The sequence below is a fragment of the Podarcis muralis genome, chromosome 1 (assembly GCF_964188315.1).
Source record: "Podarcis muralis chromosome 1, rPodMur119.hap1.1, whole genome shotgun sequence".
NCBI classification, from domain to species: Eukaryota; Metazoa; Chordata; class Lepidosauria; order Squamata; family Lacertidae; genus Podarcis; species Podarcis muralis.
Window position 1 is genome coordinate 92688503 of NC_135655.1, and position 21580 is coordinate 92710082.

The following is a 21580-nucleotide window of genomic DNA, read 5'->3' on the forward strand; positions in this document are numbered from 1 at the left end:
CCACCCCTTCCGGGTCAGGCTTAGCCGCTCCCCGCCGCCTTCGTCCCTGTTTCTCCGCCCCGTGAAGGCCGAGGGCGGGCGTGAGCGCTGGCGGCGCCATCTTTGTTAAGGGAAACGGGGGAGGGATGCCCTGACAGGAAGGAGGAGTTGGCAATAATAACAATAATTAATAAATAATAACGAAGAATGATAATAATACCTGCCTAAAACACCAGAAGGCAAGCATAAAGGGCCTTGAAATCAAACACTGGTTTTTTGATTGTTTTTTGTGCTATTATTTCTGTGGAAGAAACCGAACTTGGAGCCAGGGTGTGACTCAGCTGCACGCCAACGCGCCCTCTGCGCCCACTTCTGAGTGTATGGAGATCTATTTTCACAGAGCCTCTTATATTTTCGTTCTCGTCTGCTCCGCATTGTTCACTACGTTCTTTGCAGCCCCAGCAGCTCCAGTCTGTTGCAGCAAAAAAAAAAAAAAAAAAAAAAAGGGCTTGTGACCACTTTTTAGCCCGAACCAGACCAAACCCGTTGAAATTAATGGGCATGGCTAACTTAAGTTCATTCATTTAAACAGCGTGCTCTAACTTAGCTGGCTGCAACCCAATGGATCTTGTGGCATCTAAAAAGGCTAGCCAATTGTGACTTATAAGACTTTTTGGACCAGAACATGCTTGATTGAAGCTAAACTTATATTTTAAAAAGCCAAATTATTCTGTTCTTTTCAGCTAAAGATAAAGTCAATTTAAATATGAAAGACAAGTGTAGAAGAGCCTGTTGATATTTTCTGGGCCAATAGAGTTGGTGGAAGTTGTCTAAGCCAACTGGAAGGTACCACCAGTGTCTACACTCTTGTTGTTGTTTAGTCGTTTAGTCGTGTCTGGCTCTTCGTGACCCCATGGACCAAAGCACGCCAGGCACTCCTGTCTCCCATTGCCTCCCGCAGTTTGGTCAAACTCATGCTGGTAGCTTTGAGAACACCGTCCAACCATCTCGTCCTCTGTCGTCCCCTTCTCCTTGTGGCCTCAATCTTTCCCAACACCAGGGTCTTTTCCAGGGAGTCTTCTCTTCTCATGAGGTGGCCAAAGTATTGGAGCCTCAGCTTCAGGATCTGTCCTTCCAGTGAGCATTCAGGGCTGATTTCCTTAAGAATGGAGAGGTTTGATCTTCTTGCAGTCCATGGGACTCTCAAGAGTCTCCTCCAGCACCATAATTCAAAAGCATCAATTATTCGGCAATCAGCCTTCTTTATGGTCCAGCTCTCACTTCCATACATCACTACTGGGGAAACCATAGCTTTAACTATACGGACCTTTGTCTACACTCTTATATTGCCCTAAAAGTTCAACCATTCCTATATGCTACTCAATAAGACAAAGCCATGGATCTTGCTGCCTTGGGATGCTACCTATGCTGCAAAAACACAGTGGACAGTCACAGATGGAGAAGTATTCATCATTCATCCCTGTGTGACACTGCATGGCTTTTCATTACGCACAATGCCTGCTATCTTTGATGAAATAGGTTGTTCCTTATGAGATCTAAACCAACTGAGACTGCAATACTAAACATACTCCCTAGAGAGTAGGCCTGTTTATAGACAATGGAGCTTACTTCCTAGGAAAATGCACACCGTTGTGCTGTTAGTCTCTGTGATGTCCTAGTACAGGAGTGGGGAACCTGTAGGCATTCAGGCATTATTGCATTTCAGTTTCCTATCAGCCCCAGTCTGGGTTGTCAATAATAAGGGATTCTGAGAGCTGAATGCATCTGTATCCAACACCTGGAAGGTCACAGGCTCCCTACCCAGCATCTAGTGATTTTCCTCCTATAAAAATATGCATACTTTTGGCTTGCAATACACTAGAAATAAAGGCTCTTTCACAAGGCAGCAATTGAAGAGTCCTGGCTGGATACCGATAGTTTCCATTGTGAGCATGACAGCTGCTTTCCATATAATGGTTGTTAACATTCTTTGCCTTTCAGGTTTCAAATATATATTTCAAATATTATATATGTGCAATATATAATATTGCTGTACATTATATAATATTGCTGTACATAATATAATATAATATAATATAATATAATATAATATAATATAATATAATATAATATACTAGATTGGCTAACAGATTCTAATAGACAAGGCATTAGAAAACCTTGAACTTTTAATATAAAAAGTGAAATAAAGGTAAAGGTAAAGGTACCCCTGCCCATACGGGCCAGTCGTGACCGACTCTGGGGTTGCACGCCCATCTCACTTAAGAGGCCGGGGGCCAGCGCTGTCCGGAGACACTTCCGGGTCACGTGGGCAGCGTGACGAAGCTGCTCTGGTGAGCCAGCACCAGCGCAGCGCACGGAAACACCGTTTACCTTCCCGCTATAAAGCGGTACCTATTTATCTATTTGCACTTAATTGTGCTTTCAAACTGCTAGGTGGGCAGGAGCTGGGACCGAATGACGGGAGCTCACCCCGCCGTGGGGATTCGAACCGCCGACCATACGATCGGCAAGTCCTAGGCGCTGAGGTTTTACCCACAGCGCCACCCGCGTCCCAGGTAAAAAAGTGAAATAACTATCTGTAATTATATGTTCACGTAAGAGCTTCTTGATTACAAAAATTATTTCTTTGCATATGCATAGTATGTGTCTTCCCTAACAGGCCACTTTCAAATCTTCCAGCAATAGATGCAGTCTGTTCTTAAATAGTTCCCCAGCATTAATATTTAGGCAAACACAATAAAATAAAATGAATCAAGTCTTACACCTGAAACACACTAAAACCAAAAGAGAATCGTAGATTTATTTTGTTTAGCTGCTGTTTCCCTCTAGTGACCAAACTAAATACTACATGTGAAAGAAGAGAAGCCAGTACAATGTCAAACACCTGTTTTTTAATGGTGATGATGAAAGGTCTTTCTTATCTTAAGTTTTACCAAACCATGATACACAAAATTCACATAATTCTCACATTAAGAGATAGGTGAACCATCACACCTATCTCTACCATATGATGTGACAGGTTACATGTTTCAAGCGAAGAATGTGGCTGGGTTACAAAGTATTGATTTACATGACACTTGATACTAGTTGGTTAACATAGTTTATGCCCTGAAATGCTGCAGCCAAAGGGCTTGTTCAGCTGTTGGGAGACCCATTAAAGGGTTTTCATTAGTGCTCCTGCCTTCTATTCACAAACGAAACATAAAAAGAGGGTTACCTCTTTCCAGCACAGCTGGGCACACTTGAACTTTGGCAGAGAATTAAGTTTTTAATATCTTCTACCACACACAAGATGAATAAGGTCAGGCCATCTTGGATGACATGCCAGGTTCAATCAACTTTGCCCTATCATCAGTCAGGGAGTGCATTCAGTTGCATGCACCCCCTCCCCTTATTATTCATTCACAACACTTTATAATCCAGGGAAACATAAACATACATGGAAAATACGGACCTTAGCTGAATGTTTAGTGGCCACAAATATTCAGCTCCCTCCATGGCTCCTGGTGTTCTACAGTACAAAGTAATATCTACTAGATGGATTCTGATTTTCTTGATCACTGGAAAACCAAGCGTATATGCTGGTCCTGATTATGTACAGTTCATACCTGCCATCTTTCTCTTTGAAACGTATGTTAGTAATTTGTACCAGGTAATCAATTCAGGTTTATTCTGAATGGGTTTGCTGAAGCTTTAAACAAACAGTAGACAGCTGGGTGCCTCAAACAAACCACATGTAGCTTTGAAAGTGTAGGTAGCAAACTTAACACACCCACAAAAGTCAATAGCTCACATGCCTAATGTGAACAAAAGCAACCTGTTTGTGCTTCAAGGAGCCTAAAATATGTTCCCCTGACAACCATCAAGCTATCTGAGGGGTGAAATCACATATTTATTAATGCAGCTCAAGCATGCATGACTTTTGCCTCAAAGGGATAGGGAAAGGGAATGGCCCAGTTTCGGCTAGAGGCATGCTGTCAGAAGGAGCAGAATAAATTACTCATTATACCGGGGTTGGGGTGCTAACTATCTGTTCAGAACAAAGCCAGTTTAAAGTACCCGAGGATATAGCATAGGAACACAGAAAGTTGCCCTAAGTAAAACCATCAGTCTGCCTATTTCAGTCTTGTCCATGCTGGCTGGCTCTCCAGAGTGCCACACAGCAGCAGTGGCGTAGCGTGGGGGGTGCAGGGGGGGCCGGCTGCACCGGGCGCAACATCTGGGGTTAGGGCAAATCCACAGGTTAGGGGGAGCAAATCCACGGGTTAGGGGGCGCAAATCCACGGGTTAGGGGGCGCAAATTACTTGCCTTGCCCCGGGTGCTGACAACCCACGCTACGCCACTGCACAGCAGTCTCTCTCAGGGCACCTACCTGGGGGCACCAAAGACTGAACCTGGGACTCTTTGTATACAAAACATGTGCTCAGTCACTGAGCTTCAGCCCTTCCCCAAACTCTGACCCATATATCATCATTTCTCTTCTGTTCTTTGTTGCTGACCAGACTGCATCCCTGTTCTCCCTTTCCTACAGCTTCCCTCAATCCTGCTTCCCTGGTTTCTACTGCTAAAAGAGTTTGAAGGATTTGCATTATTAACCTTATCATGCTGTTTCTGGATTAGTGGATCTCTGGGTATTTATCAGAAATACTTGAGACTGAGGGAAAACTTGGAGAGGAATTGGGATCAGTTCCACTGAACTTAAATCTGTGCAATCAGTTCATGGCACCAGTGACCCACTTCAGACCTTTATGAGGCTGGCCTTCATGTGGTGACAAGGAAGCTATGCGCTTCTGGCATGGCCATGTTCAATGTAGCATTTGCTCCTGTAAAAGAACAGTAAGGATATTCCCATCTGCAGCATCACACCTTTAGTCCTGCTTGTCAACATATTTAGAAAGTACTTCTATATCTATTGTGTTGCTTGAGGTCACCTTTATACTTTGAGTAGGGTTAGCTTAGCAAGCATGTATGTACAACCAGTTAGAGAGGCTACAAGAGAGAGAGAGAGAGAGAGAAAGAAAGAAAGAAAGAAAGAAAGAAAGAAAGAAAGAAAGAAAGAATCTTGTTTCATCAACCACATCATTTTCTTCAGCTTTGATACTTCAATTCCCTCTTGGTCTATTTTGTATCTTAACACAATTATATTAATAGCGCCATCAAATGTGCTGAGTTAATTTTGCTTTCTCAGTCATGGGACTTTACTTCCTAAAAGCTACATTACCATTACTTCTACTGGGTTTTTTTGTGCATCAGTTCCTATGGCAACATGGCAATCTCTGCATCTGCACATGCCACCCACTCTCGCTTAAATTGTGTTTCCCTTGGCTTAATTGTGGTCCTGATACTCCAGTTTTATGGATTAGCTCATGACTGCGGGGGAAGAGCAATCTTTGCCTGGCAAAAAGGGCAAAGCTGTGTTTCCCTGGAGCTAGGGATCTGTGAAGCAGGACTGGTAGTTCTGGATCAGGGCTGGACTGGGGTCTAGATCTGATAAAACAACATTCGTTGCCCACCTACCCACTCCAAACTAGGATTCTTTATGCCACATGAAACACTATTGGCATTGTAAATCCTAGCAGGAGCCTGGCTTGAGTTAATATATGGCTTGTGTGTGCACCATATATTTAAAGCACATTTAAAGCACATGTTCAGTGGTGCTTGCTCATAGGTGAATGGGATCAGTTTTCTGCTTCTCCAGTGTGACCTATTCTTTCTGTTTTGTAATAATAGACCCTGAACTAACAGACCCAGAGATTACTTTATGGCATCTATACTCCAGCCTTAGTCAAGAAGGCTCTCAGAGCAGGTACAGGCATTGTGCACTCTATATATCATCACCACTCATTAGCACCACATCCACTCGTTCTTCATTAATCAATGATTTAAAGTTCAGCAGCCATAAAACAGATGTTTGTTTTGTGGTCCAGATAGTGATTAGGGAATATGCTAATATTGAAGATATTGGTCTTAAAATTTATATTTCCTTTAATCATAAGATCTGACAGTTTTCTCAGAATGTTTAAGTTGAATTCAAATTTAAAAACCTATTAATTCATATTTAATACATGTGGGTCCTTCCACATATTGTTTGCTCAGAAATGGTACAAGAACACAGTCCAAAGAAGAAAAATGTTCTGCATTAGCTGGTGCCTGTTAGGAGTGGTAATGCAGAAACAGCACTGGATTTAGGCTAGTGTGAGCGGTTCCCCCCCACAGGCCCTGAGCCGAGGGGGTGCAAAATTGAGAAGACCCATTTGGGGGATGCCAAATTTTGGTCTTGCACAGAGTGCCATATTATAAAAGATTAGCAAAGCCTGCCCCTGGGCTGAAAGGAGCCAACACACTCTAGTTTCGTCCTTTTCCCTGTTGAGTGCCATGAAGGCAACACTGAGGAAGAAGAGGGAGCTATTAGCCTGTGCCAGAATCTGGACTGGTTATAAGAAAGAAGGGGGGGGGGCGTGTCTGGCAGAAGCTGTGGAAGCTGGTCCATTAGGGCAAATGGGGCACCAAGCTCAGCCTGCCCCACAGCAGCTGCCAGCCTTTTTTCTTCCAATCAGCCAGTCCAGGGGGTGACACTGGCTGTCAGCTTCCTCCTCCTTAGTCTCAGTGTTATCCCTGTTGAGCTCACCAGGGAGGAGGATAGGTTGGCTTCTGCCTGACCTTGGCTCTGGCTCCCCCTACCGTTGGCCTCCCTGCCTTCTGCCCAACGAGCACCAGCCACCACTGGGCGGCCTGAGGTTGGTGGGGCCGGGCTCGTTTGCCCCAATGGCTCACCCAGCAGGAAGAGAGCTACTTCTCCCTTCCAACGCCGGCCCGCTGGGCTCCCTGACCCCCGATCTTCTCTGGCTGGTCTTTAGGGGCTGACCTCCTTCCACCGCGGGCTGGATCCCGGCAGACAAGGCGGCGCATGCAGGCCGGGGTGTGTCAAGCGTCTTTCCCAGCCTCCGGGATACTTAAAGCGGACGAGCGCCGAACTTGACGCCGCCGGGCGCGAAGGGACCCAGAGACGACTTGGGGAGCCCAGCCACCATGTCTGCGCTCAAAGTCTGCATTATCGGTTCCGGGAACTGGTGAGTACGACTCGGACGGAGCCGAGGGGGAATCGCAGGGGGGCAGAGGACGAAGAGCACCCTACCCACCCAGCCACCCAGCCACGAGCTGGGTGCATGTGCGCCCCTGCAACAAAAGCCGAGGGTGGCCGACGGGCTATCCAGAGAGGGGGCGAGGGAGCGCGGAGGGAGACAGCCATCCCTCTCCGGACCTTTCCTCTCTCTCGCTCTGCCTTCATATCCAGGTCCATATCTGTCCTAACTTGGACACCTGCGCAAAAATGCCAGGTCCTCCCGCCCCCGCTTCACCTTAGAAAATTTAATCGCCTTTGGATTGCCCCGATCGTTCCCCACGAGAGTCCAGAGGAAACCAGCAGACGAGGTTGCTTAGGCTGCAATCCCATCCCATTTACCTGGGAGTAAGCCCCACTGAATCCAATAGGGCTTCCTGCTCAGCAGACATGCTGGTGCTGATGGCGCATCTGTTATGTTCTATGCGGCTGCATTTGCTCCCCTGAAATGTCAGTACCTTATAAAAACAGGAATGAGGAGCCTCTGGCGCTCGCATGGTTGTTGGACGGTCCATCAATCCCAGGCTGCAGGGCCGATGTTCAGGGGTGCTGGGAACTGTAGTTCCGCAGCAGCGGGAGGCTATCGGTTGGCCACCTCTGCTATAAATTAAGGGACAAGCGCAGAGCAGCTCTGTAATCCAAGCAGAAACGCTGTAGACCGACAGACTACAGTCTGTAGACAGTCGGACAGACTAGAAATCCCTGACCGACACAGACCTGTACCAGTTTACTCGGGGGAAATGCCCCCCAGGCTTCCCTAAGACATGTTTTGGACTACAGCCTTCCAGAGCTTTGCGAGAGGGAATCGTTTGCTTGTTTTGCAGCGTTTCCACCTCCAGTCTGAACCATGCTTCATGTGTTTCTATAGCACCTGCGGATCAGACTAGAACATTGGCCTCAAAGGGAATATATCCAGTGACAGGCTGAGTTCCCCTGGTAGAAAAATGCTAGGGGAAACGGGCATGAAACTATCATACATTTTATACCCCCCCCCCCTTTTGAAATCAGTTTGGGATTAATTTCCCAAATTTGTTTTAGACGTATTATTCCTGTGCTTTCATAATATCAGCCCTACATTGAAAGCCAGCATGGGTACTATTTCATAATGTGCACTTGCAGAGCAAGATGGTGGTTGTGCATCAGAAAGGGAAGGTTTTTGTTTATTCTTCTCAAGCGTTTTCTTTCCACAGTAGCTTCCTGTAGGTCTAAGTGAAAGTCATTAGGAGCAACCAGCACAGTTAATGGGACCAAACTGGAAAAATTACTAACACTGACCAAGAAGGACACTTTGGATTTTTAAAATTTATTTTCTAGACCAGCAGAGAAACCTGCATTTTTTGGTAGTCATGTCTTCGCAGCGTGGAATAATTTGATACCATCTATGAAATGGAATGTTAGTTTATTTGCAGGAGTTACTGGTCTCTCAAGAGAGAGAAATGTTGCACACACCCTGACCGACAGGCCGAGACTTAATTATAGTCATACCTATTTCTCCCTGTCTTCCCCACCCTTGTCCTTTTCATGTATGTTCTCAGATTACTATGCTCAGATTTACATAAAGATTTACGCTTACCTTTCCATTCTTTCAAAGAACAGTGCATTCAGAGACAAGTCTTTGTTATCTTAACATCCAGTTTGGGCACTCTCCTAGAAATCCACACCAATGAAAGGGGCTTTGTTCTTATTCCACAATAACAACACTAAATAAATAAATAGAACCGGCAACTACACAAATTTCATTATGGCTGTACACCTCAGTGACCTTTTCTGATGAGCTATAGAACTCCTTGACCTTAGAGATGCATACTCCATAATGTAAACCCTGGGCAAGTTTCAGAATTTATGTTAAGCAGGGTGGAGGTTGAGCTTGAAAATAACAGGGAGGATTTGTGTGTTTTATTCTTAACTTTTCTCTCTTCGTGGCATACTTGAATGATGTCTTAATTGGTAGTTTGGTGCAAATTCACCATTGTTTGTATGAAGAAGGAAAAGACTGATCATGTGAGATGGGACACAACAGCCAAGGGCAGCACAAGATTCCTGTCTGGATAGTTAGGTAGAGATTATACCTCTTTCAGGAGTGAAAAGGGAGTGGGTGGAGATGAAAGGAAGCAAAGCAGTAACAGATCACACAGAGTGTAGCATGGATGAACTGTACCAACTCCACATTCAAGGTACAAGCTGTTGGATACTTTCACAGGAAAATATGACACTTTAAATCTGCACCTTAAGTCCACCTACGAAGGCAAGCCCTGCAGAAAGGTAGGCAGGTTCCCTAAGCCTCAACCCACAATGCACCAGAAATATACCATCCCAGTTCCTTTGTTAGATTGGAGGCTCTAGCTGCATGGAGATTGACAGTAGCAGATCCTACACTTCAGCGGTGGCACCTAGAAGCGCTGGAGATATGGAAAATGATGGTGGCTGTTACAACTGCTTTGTTGCTGGACCAAGGGTGTACTGGGTAGCTGGAGCTGTGCTGTGCTCTTGGAACTCCACCCATGTAGCCTCTCTAGTGCCCAGAGCATCTCCACTAGTCCCTTGGTAAGCTTTGAAAGGCTGAAGGCAGCACTGGGGTGGGGGCACCAGAGGGTCATTGTTAGGTTTGATGGAGCCCTGGGCAAGGTGACCCCTGGCAAGCTCCCTCAAACATGGCACCAATCCTGGTAAAGGCCTCTTATTTGCACCCAAACACAAAATGAGCCACAATTAAAGCTGCCCCCGGACACAACAGCATAGCATGGGTAGCTTAAAATACCAACTTTTTGGTGATATCCTGGCTACAGAGGAACTACCTTCAGAAAAGATGTCTGGCTCCCCTACAAGAAATAAGAATTGTGCCTTTCATGTACACATGCAGAATGGTTGTGTCTAACAGAGGTTAGGCGTTTGGTCTTGCAACCCACCCCATATCCCTGATGCAGCTCTCATGTGATAGGCTACAAGTCAGAGTCCTTCAGAGGTGGGGAAAAATTTTGAGCTCTTTTGTTTGTGAGTTGAGTCAGAGACACTAACCGCCAAGCTTATCTGTAACATTTGCAGTCAGGGTTGCATTCCTTTAAGCTACCAAAATAGATGTGAAAGTTCAATGGTCAGCAATGCTGTACTTTCAAAAACATCTAAACAACCCCTTGCATACTAAACATCGGCTTCTCAGTTGTTGTTTTTGGAGATTTCATTGTCAGGCCTTTAAATCTTTATTTTCCATAATGGTTTCTGATTTGCTGCTGGTTTGGTTTTATTGTTATTATTAGCTGTTTATTTATTAGCTGTTAAATTGACAAACAAAATCAACATTTTGAAAATGTGGTCATCAAACTGATGTCAGGCATGACATATGCGAACCTGATTCTTGGACAGCTCAATACCACAGCTTCCTGTTTCAGATTAGTTGGCCTGAACTCTGGAACAACCAATGTTCTTGTTCAATACCCACAATCACAAATGTGGACTTGAATCCCCCACCTTATGCAAATGTTTACTTTTCTTTCATCAGTGTGACTAACTAACCCATGTGCAAAAGTTTTGCTTGAAGAGTCTTAAGGAGTAGTTTGTCTGCTCCTCTCTGGTGACCTGTAGGTTAGGAGCTCTTCTAGATTGTTGTATATAACTTGTGAACCTGAATTCAATAGTCCAGATTTAATAGGTATCACAAGCTATCTTGTGGAGTCATTAGGAGAATATAAATATATTAAGAAAGAAACGTACAAGCTGTCAAAAGCTTTTTTGCCTTCTGATGAAGGCAGCTGCTAGGACATGGCTCAGTGAGGCAGAGAGATCCAATGCTGATATAGCAGCCTTCTCTTAGCCAAGATGACCTTTGGCTTCGATATGCTTGACACAGACATATGCAAAAAGGTATTGCCAGCATTTTAAAGATTTATTTAAGTTCTAACTTCAGAGACGTGAGTTTTATGTGTGAAGTCTGTGGTAGCTCAACACACTCAGACCACCTGAAAACCCAGCTTTATTTGTACTACTAATTTGAAAAGCTTTTCAACTGGTCTCTCGGCTGTAGCTCTATGTGGCTTACATTTCTGTGGAGCAGCTAGAGATACAATTTTGCTGACAGAATTTTGGGACTCCCAGGTTCTGTTTTACTTTCACTTGTTCAGTCACAACACAAGGCGCTCAGATATAGCTCTCCTGAGGAAGTTGTGTTTGCTTGAATGACCTTGAATACCATTAATCTAGCTTAGAAAAACACAGTGTAACTTCACTGGATCTGCAATGGTGACACTCTGATGTTGCCCCAAGGAAGCCATTGAGGGAACAGCAGTGGCGGCAATTCTCACAGAGGGTGCTCCAGCGACGGGAGCCTCCCAGGCTGGCATGCCATGGCAGGCGGCATTTGCATCCCTGGTGGGCAAATTTTCGCGATTGGCACGATCGTCGTCATGAAAATCTGCCCGCCAATCGCATAATACCGCCAGCTGGGGATGCGAGCGTCACCCGCCGAGCGGAGCAAACACCACCTGCCGGGGGGTGCCAGGCTGATCACAGGGCGTATTTGCGCGATCAGTGGGCGTATTTTCACGACAGTGATCATGCCAATCACAAAAATCCGCCGACTGGGGGTGCAAGCGCTGCCACGCCAATCTGCCCGAGGGAGTTTGTCACCCCCCTAGGCATGACACCTGGGGCAAACTGCACCCCCCCGCAACGTCCTCTGGGGGACAGAAGTCCTGGTCTCCTTTCTATTTGCATGGAACAAGGAGAAAAGCACTAGGAATTATTGTTATAGAGATTAGGCAAGATGGTGTGATAATTCAAGTAAGGTTTGTGTACCGACATTTCTCCCCATTTTTATTATTTGTTAAGTTTAATATTGCCCTTCATCTGTAGATCTCATGGTGGTTCACAACAATTTGCATTATAAAAAACACAAAATACAGACTAAAAATAAGAACAAAAACAAGCCAGAAATCCCACATCACATTTAAAAAGGCATTGGATATCAATCAGCCTGAGACCTGGTTGAAGAGGAATGCTTTCACCTGGCACCTAAAGGTGTATAATGAAGCTGCCAGGTGAACCTCCCTGGGGAGAGTATTCCACAAACAGGGAACTGTTGCAGAAAAGGCCCATTCTCTTGTTGCCACCCTCCGGACCTTTCATGGAGGAGGCACATGAGGAAAGGGCCTCAGATTATGACTTCAGGGTTGAGATAGGCTCACATGGAGAGAGGTGTCTTTGGGGGTATTGTGGCCCTAAGCCATAAGGTTTTATCGAAAGTGACGTTCAGTGACTGGATAGTTATAGAAAATGGTTACTGTTGCATTCTAGTGCAGCTCTATATAAGCAGGCTGGCTGAACCCTTCAGTTCAGTTCTGTTCTGGCCTGTGAATAAACAAGAGCTGTTTGAAGAATCGCTGTGTCGTCTGATATGTTCACCCACAACTTAACACATACTTCCTCCTCAGTTAAAATATTTAAGGTCTAAATATGACATAGGTAACTAAACTGCCAATTTTCTTTGCTAAAAAAACCCCACATGGAATTTTGATGTGGGGTGTTGGTTTTGGCATCCGTCTGTCTCGAAAGACAATGGAGGGCATCCTCAGGAATGAAGTCAAACTGCTATGTTAGCATCACCAAAGTGACCATCCAAAGTGCACAAGCAGTGCATGTGTACAGTACATATATTGTATTCCACTAGTACACACATTGGCAGCCATTTGTGAAATTTACTACAGGAGGTAAAGCTTTATAAAGTTTGCTAAATCCAAATTACTATGCGAATTTTGCTTGTGTCCAAATTCTTGAGATATAGTGCTTGTGCAACCATACGCTTCTTGTGAGTGGGGATGCAGTTAACCCTGCCTTTAATTATTTGCCTTCTTTTCCTCCCCCTCTTTTCTTTTTTTAAAGGGGAAGTGCCATTGCAAAAATCATAGGCAAAAATACCCAGAAATCACTCAAATTTAACCCTACTGTAAATATGTGGGTATTTGAAGAGCAAATCGATGGGCGAAAACTCACAGAAATAATTAACCAAGACCATGAGAATGTGAAGTATCTCCCAGGGCATAAGTTACCTCCTAACGTGGTAAGTTCAATGTCACTCCTTAACTGTAGTTTCAGGTTTTACAGGTAGTGTAGTTTAGCCATAATGGAATGCAATTCAAAGTATCAAAGGCTGTTTCCACACTGGGAATTTAGTGTACAATAGCTGCATTTTGAGTCACTCACTTTTTATGAGGCTCGTGCTTAACATTGTGAGCTAAACACCCTACTCCCATGCTTCTCCTTTTTGGCTTTTTTCCACCCCCACCCCACTCCTCAAGCTTAGAAAAATCTGCCCTTTCTTTAAAACAACAACAACATAGCAGCTGTGCAGCTTTCCCAGGAGCAGACTGAGAAGGGAATTGTACTCAAAATATATCAGAAAGATAATGCAATTGATTAAAGAGCAGCATAGGTACACACAGACATTGATATGAGTTGTGCATTATCTAAACTAGAGAAGAAATCCTGGCACAGCTGTCAGAACAATGCAAGAACCTTGTGAGTTTTGCAATTGGTTAGGCTTAGATACATTATTTGTCTCCAAACCTACTCAGTATTCCAGAATACTCTGAGGAGCTGCAGACCATTGTGTCCCAAATTGTAGAACGTGCACAACAAAGACAGGTAACGAGGTTGATCCCCCCCCCCATCTCCAAGTGGCTGCCAAGCTGTAATCCTATACACACTTACTTGAAAGCAAGCCTCTCACCAATGGACTTACTTCTGAGCAAACATTGATAGAATTAGGTTGCTAAGAGAACTGAGCTAACATACTTCAAGAAGTTTTTCAGATGCAAAGCTTAAATCTATGTTTACTTAAATATCTCTATAATATAAATGTAAAAGCATGGTTTCTCTCTCTCCAAAAATTCATGGGCAGTTATGAAGTTGAACATTGTGTTTTCATGTGAGTTAGTAGATCAATGTTATTTTGTACGGACCTCAATTCAGGACAGCTGGCCATATTAAGACTGCTGCAGGAAATGCTTGTGTTGCATATATGGATGTGCCTTCCTGCATGCGCAACCCCAGGAAATACACATTGCATGCTCAAAATGCATATATATGTGAATGTCATCTCAATCCACTCTTGCCGCTATGGGAAACGCTGCTGGATAGCTGCCCTTGTTTGTTTTTCAATAATAGAATGTTTAAAATTTCTTCTTCATTGTCTCAGGTTGCTGTAGCAGACCCAGCAGAAACAGTAAATGGTGCAGACATTATAATATTTGTTATACCTCATCAGTTCATTCCTAAAATCTGTCAGCAGCTAACTGGCCATGTAAAACAAGGAGCCATTGGAATTTCGCTAATCAAGGTAATTTGTGAACCTTTCCCAAGGGGTAGGACTGGTTAGGGAGAAAACGGAACAGTGAAATTTCCAGGGTCATGACTGCATATAGGGCGCAGCAGGGGTGCCAACCTGAATAAAATATTGTGGGTGCCCAGGTAAGCCCTGCCCCACATAATCAATAACATGTGTCAGGAACGTGGCTCACCCGAGCGCAGGGGAAGAGTCAGACTCAGAAATTGAGCTAAGTGAGAGACCGACTGCAGATGAGAGCTAGCTGACAGAGCCAAGAAGGGGTAGCTCAACCACCCTTCCAGAAGAAGACACTGTTAGCTCTCAAGAAGTGGGAGAGTTAGGAGGCAGCCAAAGTGTTGCTAGGCAATCAGCAGATAAACAGAGGACTGAGAGTGTGTCAAATGGAAGTGGGGAGGGGGAAGACCAGCCTCTTATTCCCCGTTATAGGAGACTGGATAAGGTCAGAGGACAACGGAAGGGAAAGAGGGGAAGGACGGGAATTTGGCATCCTTCCTGCTGTGAAAGGGGCGGAGGTTCAGACTGGCCAACTATCGTCAATGTGAGCAGGTTAGAAGCCGTGCTCTAGATGTGTGTGGTTTTTGTGTGTAAATAAATTAACATAAAACTGCTGGAGTCTCATTACTTCTTATCAGGGCTTGCTTGCCTGCCTGAGATCATTACAACATGACACGGTGCACACACTATTTGAATAGGAATGCCCATCAATGTTTTTTTTTTGGAGGGGAGCCCCCTCAAATATTTTATTGGGAAGGCTGAAGCCCCCATTGTCCCTAGGAGTTGGCTCCTATGGGGTGCAGACAAAATTGTTTCTAACCTTGTGTTTTAATTGTTGTAACCTGCCTTGGGTGATAAATAATAGTAACACTAGAGCACACTCCCTCTCTGCCTGCAGTCTGAATGAACCATGCCTCTGAGTTGGTTTCAAGAGCTATGGACAGCCCAAGATGCAGAACAGAAGGCAAAAGTGCCATATTTGGAAAGGACTAGTCGTTTCCCCACAATATATTATTTTATTTTCTAAAGCTTATGTTATTATATAAAAAGTTGGCTATGTAACACACATCAAACAATCTTAAGAGAAATGTACTGTGTGGATCATAACCAAGATATATATCAACCCGACAATGTGCTGTCTGTTCCCATTACCCTTTGTTGTAAACAACTCCTGCACGGGCTCAATTTCATAGAGTAAAACAGGATCAGATCTATGTTTCATCTACTGAAGTGCAAGGAAGGCTAGTCTTACATTTGTTCACTGCCTTCCTGTTAAACAGGGCATAGACGAAGGCCCTAAAGGACTGAAACTCATATCGGACATCATTCGAGAGAAGCTGGGCATAGAAGTCAGTGTACTCATGGGAGCCAACATCGCAAACGAAGTGGCAGATGAAAAGTTCTGTGAAACCACCATTGGTAATTCTGTGTTCAAGACTAATGACTAAACCAGGGATCAGTTCAGTCCACTTACTCAGAATATAGATCCAGAATGTTTCCCCTGCTCCACTTTGCGGTGATCTGGAAGATATATCTGTGAATCTATAGCTGCTGTTACGAGACTCCCCCCCCCCCCAAACCTTGCCAACTGTTTTGTTTGTTGTTGCAGTGTTCTGCACAGCCCTGTAAGAATGAAAGGTAGCAGCTGGTCAAAGGTCACCCAATGAGATTCATGGATGAGTGGGAATTTGAATCTGGGTCTCCCTAGTCCAACACTCTTAACCTCTACATCTCACTGACACTCACAGCTGACCTAGGTGGTTTTTATTATTATTGCCCATCCTGTTGCAAATGGGAATGTTTGTAGCATTTGAATACAGGCATTATTGTGTTTTCGATAACACAACACTGAAAGCGTATTTACAAATCATTAATGAGCATCTCTCCCTATAGAAAGCTTACTGGGTTTGGGTATATCTAATGGTGAGTCACAAGCATAGCTGAGATGAGAAGAGATGCTTCCATTAAAGTCCAGGTCATATGATATGCTGTTACTTGGCCATCACCTCAGTCCTGATTTACTGTGCTTCTTTTCATAGGTTGCAAAAATCCTGAAAGTGGGAAGATCTATAAAGAGTTGTTCCAAACCCCAAATTTCAGAATTACTGTGGTAGATGACTGTGACACCGTGGAGCTCTGTGGAGCCTTAAAAGTGAGTCATTCCAAATCAAATATTGTGAGGCCAGTTTTTGCAAGCTGTGTGGCCAGCTAAGCTTAAAAAAAAAATTCATGTGTTTTCCCATTCATTTGTTCATTGGCTTTACAAATCTGTAAAATGGGAGAACTGCACTTACATCCCACTTGCTATATTAATTAAAAATGGCCTTGATATAGGTTGGACAATAGCTGGTTGTTAAATCGCTGCCGCCAGTTAGGAAGCAAATATATGTGACTTGTCACTTCAGAGAAAAAGTAATCCTTTGGACATACTATTCTCCAGTGAGTTTTATTGGCTTTGATGTAGGCAGCGGGAAAATATGTCCAATTACTTATTTTTTTAAGCGAGATCCGTTAGTTTTATGTTGGTCACTTTTTAGATGACTTTCTAGGCAACGTCTGCACTGGAGTTTGTAGGACATATGATAAAGTACTTTTTAGAGATTTGTTGAAGGTGGGACAACATACACATACTTTTGTCCACTATGAGGAGTTGTGAAATACTTCTTTTCAGGTTTCTGATAGAGGAAGAAAAACCAGCGTCCACACAGCACCATAGGCATTACTCTATAATACATCCAAAGTTGTTTTCTTCTAGGTCAGACTATTTGTAGATCAGCTCTGTCCTGTCTACTTCTGTCATTAGCAGAGGCCATTTAATTTCACCCTCTACCTGATGCTTTTAATTTGAGATGCAAGGGAAATTGGGATCTTCTGCCTAAAAACCATGTGCTACAGAGCTATGATCCCTCCCTCATATCACTATCTCACTTAAAAACATTCACCTCATTAGCTGTTTTGATCCTATGGAAATGTCTCAACAGCTGCTTTGATCCTGTGGAGAAAAACAAGAAGTGTGGCTTGTCACTACCAAGACATATTCTTCAACCACAGCAGCACTTCTTATAGTGACCAGACTTGCAGACACGACTTGCTGAATTATCTCTGAATAGACCACTGAATTGCATGCAGTTTTGCACTTGGGGGCATTTAGGAGGAATTGAATGGAGAAATGCAGCTGTTGGAATGCATTTGTGAATGGCAACTTTTGCTAAGCATTCATGCTTTCTGAAGTCATTAAACGTGGTGCCTTTGTCTCATGTGAATTTTTCTTCTCTCTCTTTTTCTCCCCTTGTCCCAACTGGATTTAGAATATCGTTGCAGTAGGGGCTGGTTTTTGTGATGGGTTGGGCCAAGGTGACAATACCAAGGCAGCTGTGATTCGTCTGGGACTAATGGAAATGATTGCCTTCGCTAAACTCTTTTGCAAAGGCCCCGTTGTAATAAATACATTTCTGGAAAGTTGTGGTGTTGCTGATCTGATTACCACATGCTACGGGGGACGCAACAGGAAGGTGGCTGAAGCTTTTGCACGTGGTGGAAAAGTAAGTGTTTCCCCCCCAATATTAATTGCTGTAATGGGTCCACTTTTGTCTTATCAGCCCTTTCCCAATAGTATTCTGCATTTACTTATGAGGGCAGGGGGCATATCTAACTAGTATATTACAGCATGCATTTGTTTGTGGATGAGTGACCAAGCCCCCTTGCTAATAACTGACATTGTGTGATGTTAACCTTTCTAAATTGGGCATAATGTGGAGAAAGTAGATAGAAAGAAGCTCTTCTCTCTGCTCCTTTCATAATATAGCCAGGCACCATCCAGTAAAAAAGAATGGTGGGAGATTCAGAACAAAGAAAGGGACATAGTTATTCACACCATGTAACTGTGGTATCCATTCCCAGAAAATGATGTGATGGTCTTCAACTTAGATGGCTTTAAAAGATTAGACAAATCAGTGGTCGGTATCTGCCACTACTCATCATGATAGCTGTGTGGGCTTTCTAGTGTCACACAGAGTTTAGCTGGAAATAATACCAAATGAGAGATGCTTGTCCTAATTTAAAAACACATACGTTTTTAGTATGTATAAGTAAATCTCGGGTATTGCTTAGATTGGATTCTGCACAAAATTATTATTTCCATTCTTTGCAAAAGTGAACAAAGGGAGTTCCGGCTTTAGCACTTTCACATTTATTAAAGGTAAAGGTAAAGGTACCCCTGCCCGTACGGGCCAGTCTTGCCAGACTCTAGGGTTGTGCGCCCATCTCACTCAAGAGGCCGGGGGCCAGCGCTGTCCGGAGACACTTCCGGGTCACGTGGCCAGCGTGACATCGCTGCTCTGGCGAGCCAGAGCCGCACACGGAAACACCATTTACCTTCCCGCTTGCAAGCGGTCCCTATTTATCTACTTGCACCCGGGGGTGCTTTCGAACTGCTAGGTTGGCAGGCGCTGGGACCGAACAACGGGAGCGCACCCCGCCACGGGGATTCGAACTGCCAACCTTTCGATCGGCAAGCCCTAGGCGCTGAGGCTTTTACCCACAGCGCCACCCGCGTCCCATTTCACATTTATTACTTAGCTTTAAATGGAGTTTAGTGATGCAGTTTCCTTTAAACCAAATACAAATGATTTAACACTCTTTAAAAATAATTTCCAGACAATTGAACAGCTAGAAAAAGAAATGTTGAATGGGCAAAAGCTACAAGGGCCTCAAACATCTGCTGAAGTCTACAAAATCCTGAAGCAGAAGAAAATGGTTGACAAGTATGTAGCTTGACTTTCTATTAAATATCCTGTCTGAGAAGTCAGAATATTCTCTGCACTTTGCTGGCTCCTTTGGCCATGGAAAAACTCTTGGGTGTCTCTGCTGTGAGCCATCACTAGGGTTGGGGGATTAGTTTGTATTTAAAGGTGAATTTACATAATTCACGCTTTCTGAGAAGGTATGGGAACCAAAACACACTCATCATTCAAAATTCACACTTCTCTGAATTTTGCTTGTAGTTCTATGGCCAAGCAATGTTTACAAAACACATATATTAGGATAAAGTGCACATCTAAGAGAAAATAACATACAATGCATTATAGAAAATTGATTTGTAAATAATATGTATAATGAGAAATCAGCTTTAAAATGCCGGTGAATTTTCATGAGGCTTTTCTTTTTAAAAAAATTGCAAATTGACGTGGAAATGTTGAGAACTGGACTTGAGACAGAGAAATTTATATTATCCCATTCATACTTGCTACAGTGCTTTAAATTAATATATATCGATAGTATTCTGCCCTGTATCTTATGATAAAGTTTACATCATGCATCAGCCGTGTACTGAAAAGCCAGCTAAAAATGACCTTGCTGGTAAAAATTTAAATTGGTTGTATTTTGCATGAAAATTTACTTTAGCAATTGCATTTCTCCCAGGTTTCCATTATTTGTGAACGTCTACCTGATCTGCTATGAAGGGAAGTCTATCAAAGAGTTCATCACTTGTTTGCAGAGTCATCCGGAACACATGTAAGATAGTGTTGTGACTTGCCAGTTAAGGATCTCTGCACGATGATTCTGTCAGTTTGACCATGCTGAATAAAAGCAAGCAAAACGATATCATCTGTACTTCGTGTTCATTGTCACAGGCTATACAGAAAAACAGCGTAACTATTTCCACAGAAAGTGAAGTCAGCTAGATACTACATCTCAGTATAAACTTCAGAAGCCAGGGAAGTGGAGGATATTACATAGGGCTCGGAAGTTGAAAATGAGGGTGTAATCTCAAAGTCACTCATGAGAATTCAGACATGGAACAGAAGAGTGCATTCTTGTTCAGGTGAGCTTGTTGAGCCTTTCGTTAAAGACCTCCAGTGAAAGATTTAAGAACCTCCTGAGGCAGTGTCTTTAATTTCTGAAGCTTTCTTTCCCCTGAGTGACACATGTTTCAACTTGGATCTACTGAAGCCAAAAAAGCCTGGCTCAGTAGTGGAAATCAACTTGTGAAATTGAATGGGGTAGAACTTGGCAGGGAGGTCACTGTCAAGTCAAAACGCTCCAGGTATCGTACGACGTTTTGCCAGTCTCCTACTCTCTCCTTGGTGCCTCCCTTCAATGGCTCCACATCTTGTCCCATGCTTTCCTGCCCACTGCCTGCCTTGTTCTTTGTTGGCCTCCTTAGGATTCCTGTTTTTCCCCCGATTCCAGCCGGGATGAAGGAGATCTGCCCCACCAGTTCCACTTCCTCTGCCCTGTTCTTCAAATCCTACTTCACCTCTGCCCACCCTCATCTTAGATTTCTCCTTCTCAGTCCACTGCTGACTCTCAGCTCTTCTTTCAGCTGTGTACCTATTGCTAGCTTCCCCACAAAGCTATGCTATCAGTAACAAACTGCTTTCCCTCACAGTCCTGAGGGAAAATGTAAGCTCATGGAGGAAAATGCAGCTATGTGGAGCTTAAACACACATGGAAGCTAGATCAAATTCCCATGAGGCAATTTAATACCTTTTGTTTACAATATCATTTATGAATGAAATAATTCCCATGAGGTATCCCAAAGTGATATCAAAACAAAGTAGAACAGTACTGAAAAGTTTAAAATAATGGCATGCTTATCTCTCAACTGAGTAATTCAGTTTTTTCGGAGCAGCTGCAGTGTATTCTACATTTCTTGCTACAGAACTCAATTTCTTTCTAGAAAGCGTGCGTTTTCTGTAAACAAAAAGGACCAAAGATTTATTTTTTTAAGACAAGGTTCTTTAATTTGACACTAATGCTCAAAGTGCTTATGCTAAAAGAATCTTCCACATATTTTAAAAATAATAAAATCAATTGCACATAAAACACCATACATAATCCAGCCTGAAGTCCACTCATGACAAGAAGTGGAAAAGAATAGTTCTGCATAAATAGTATTTTGTATCAATCGACAAAGTACAATTTACATGTAAAAATCTATGTTGACATTTTGTACTACGGAATGACAGACTGCACATATATACAAACTCTAACTGTATTACTGTTCTGAGTCATGATCCTGGTTCTCAAGAGATGTGCATCCGCAGACAGTTCTCTACTGCTCATCCACAGCTTATACTGGATTTTAAACTACCCAGCTATAAACTGTATAACATTCATAGAAATT

At 43.5% G+C, this 21580-nt stretch overlaps 1 protein-coding gene across 1 annotated transcript; it reads left to right on the plus strand.

Moving 5' to 3' along the window:
• The first annotated feature begins 6695 nt into the window (after positions 1-6695).
• LOC114604108 (glycerol-3-phosphate dehydrogenase 1-like protein) lies at positions 6696-20053 on the plus strand. Its single transcript, XM_028743938.2, has 8 exons — positions 6696-7071; positions 12993-13170; positions 14308-14448; positions 15732-15870; positions 16491-16603; positions 17760-17993; positions 19108-19214; positions 19873-20053. The coding sequence occupies exons 1-8, from the start codon at positions 7031-7033 to the stop codon at positions 19967-19969; spliced, it is 1050 nt and encodes a 349-aa protein (XP_028599771.1). The 5' UTR covers positions 6696-7030; the 3' UTR covers positions 19970-20053.
• Positions 20054-21580: the final 1527 nt, after the last annotated feature.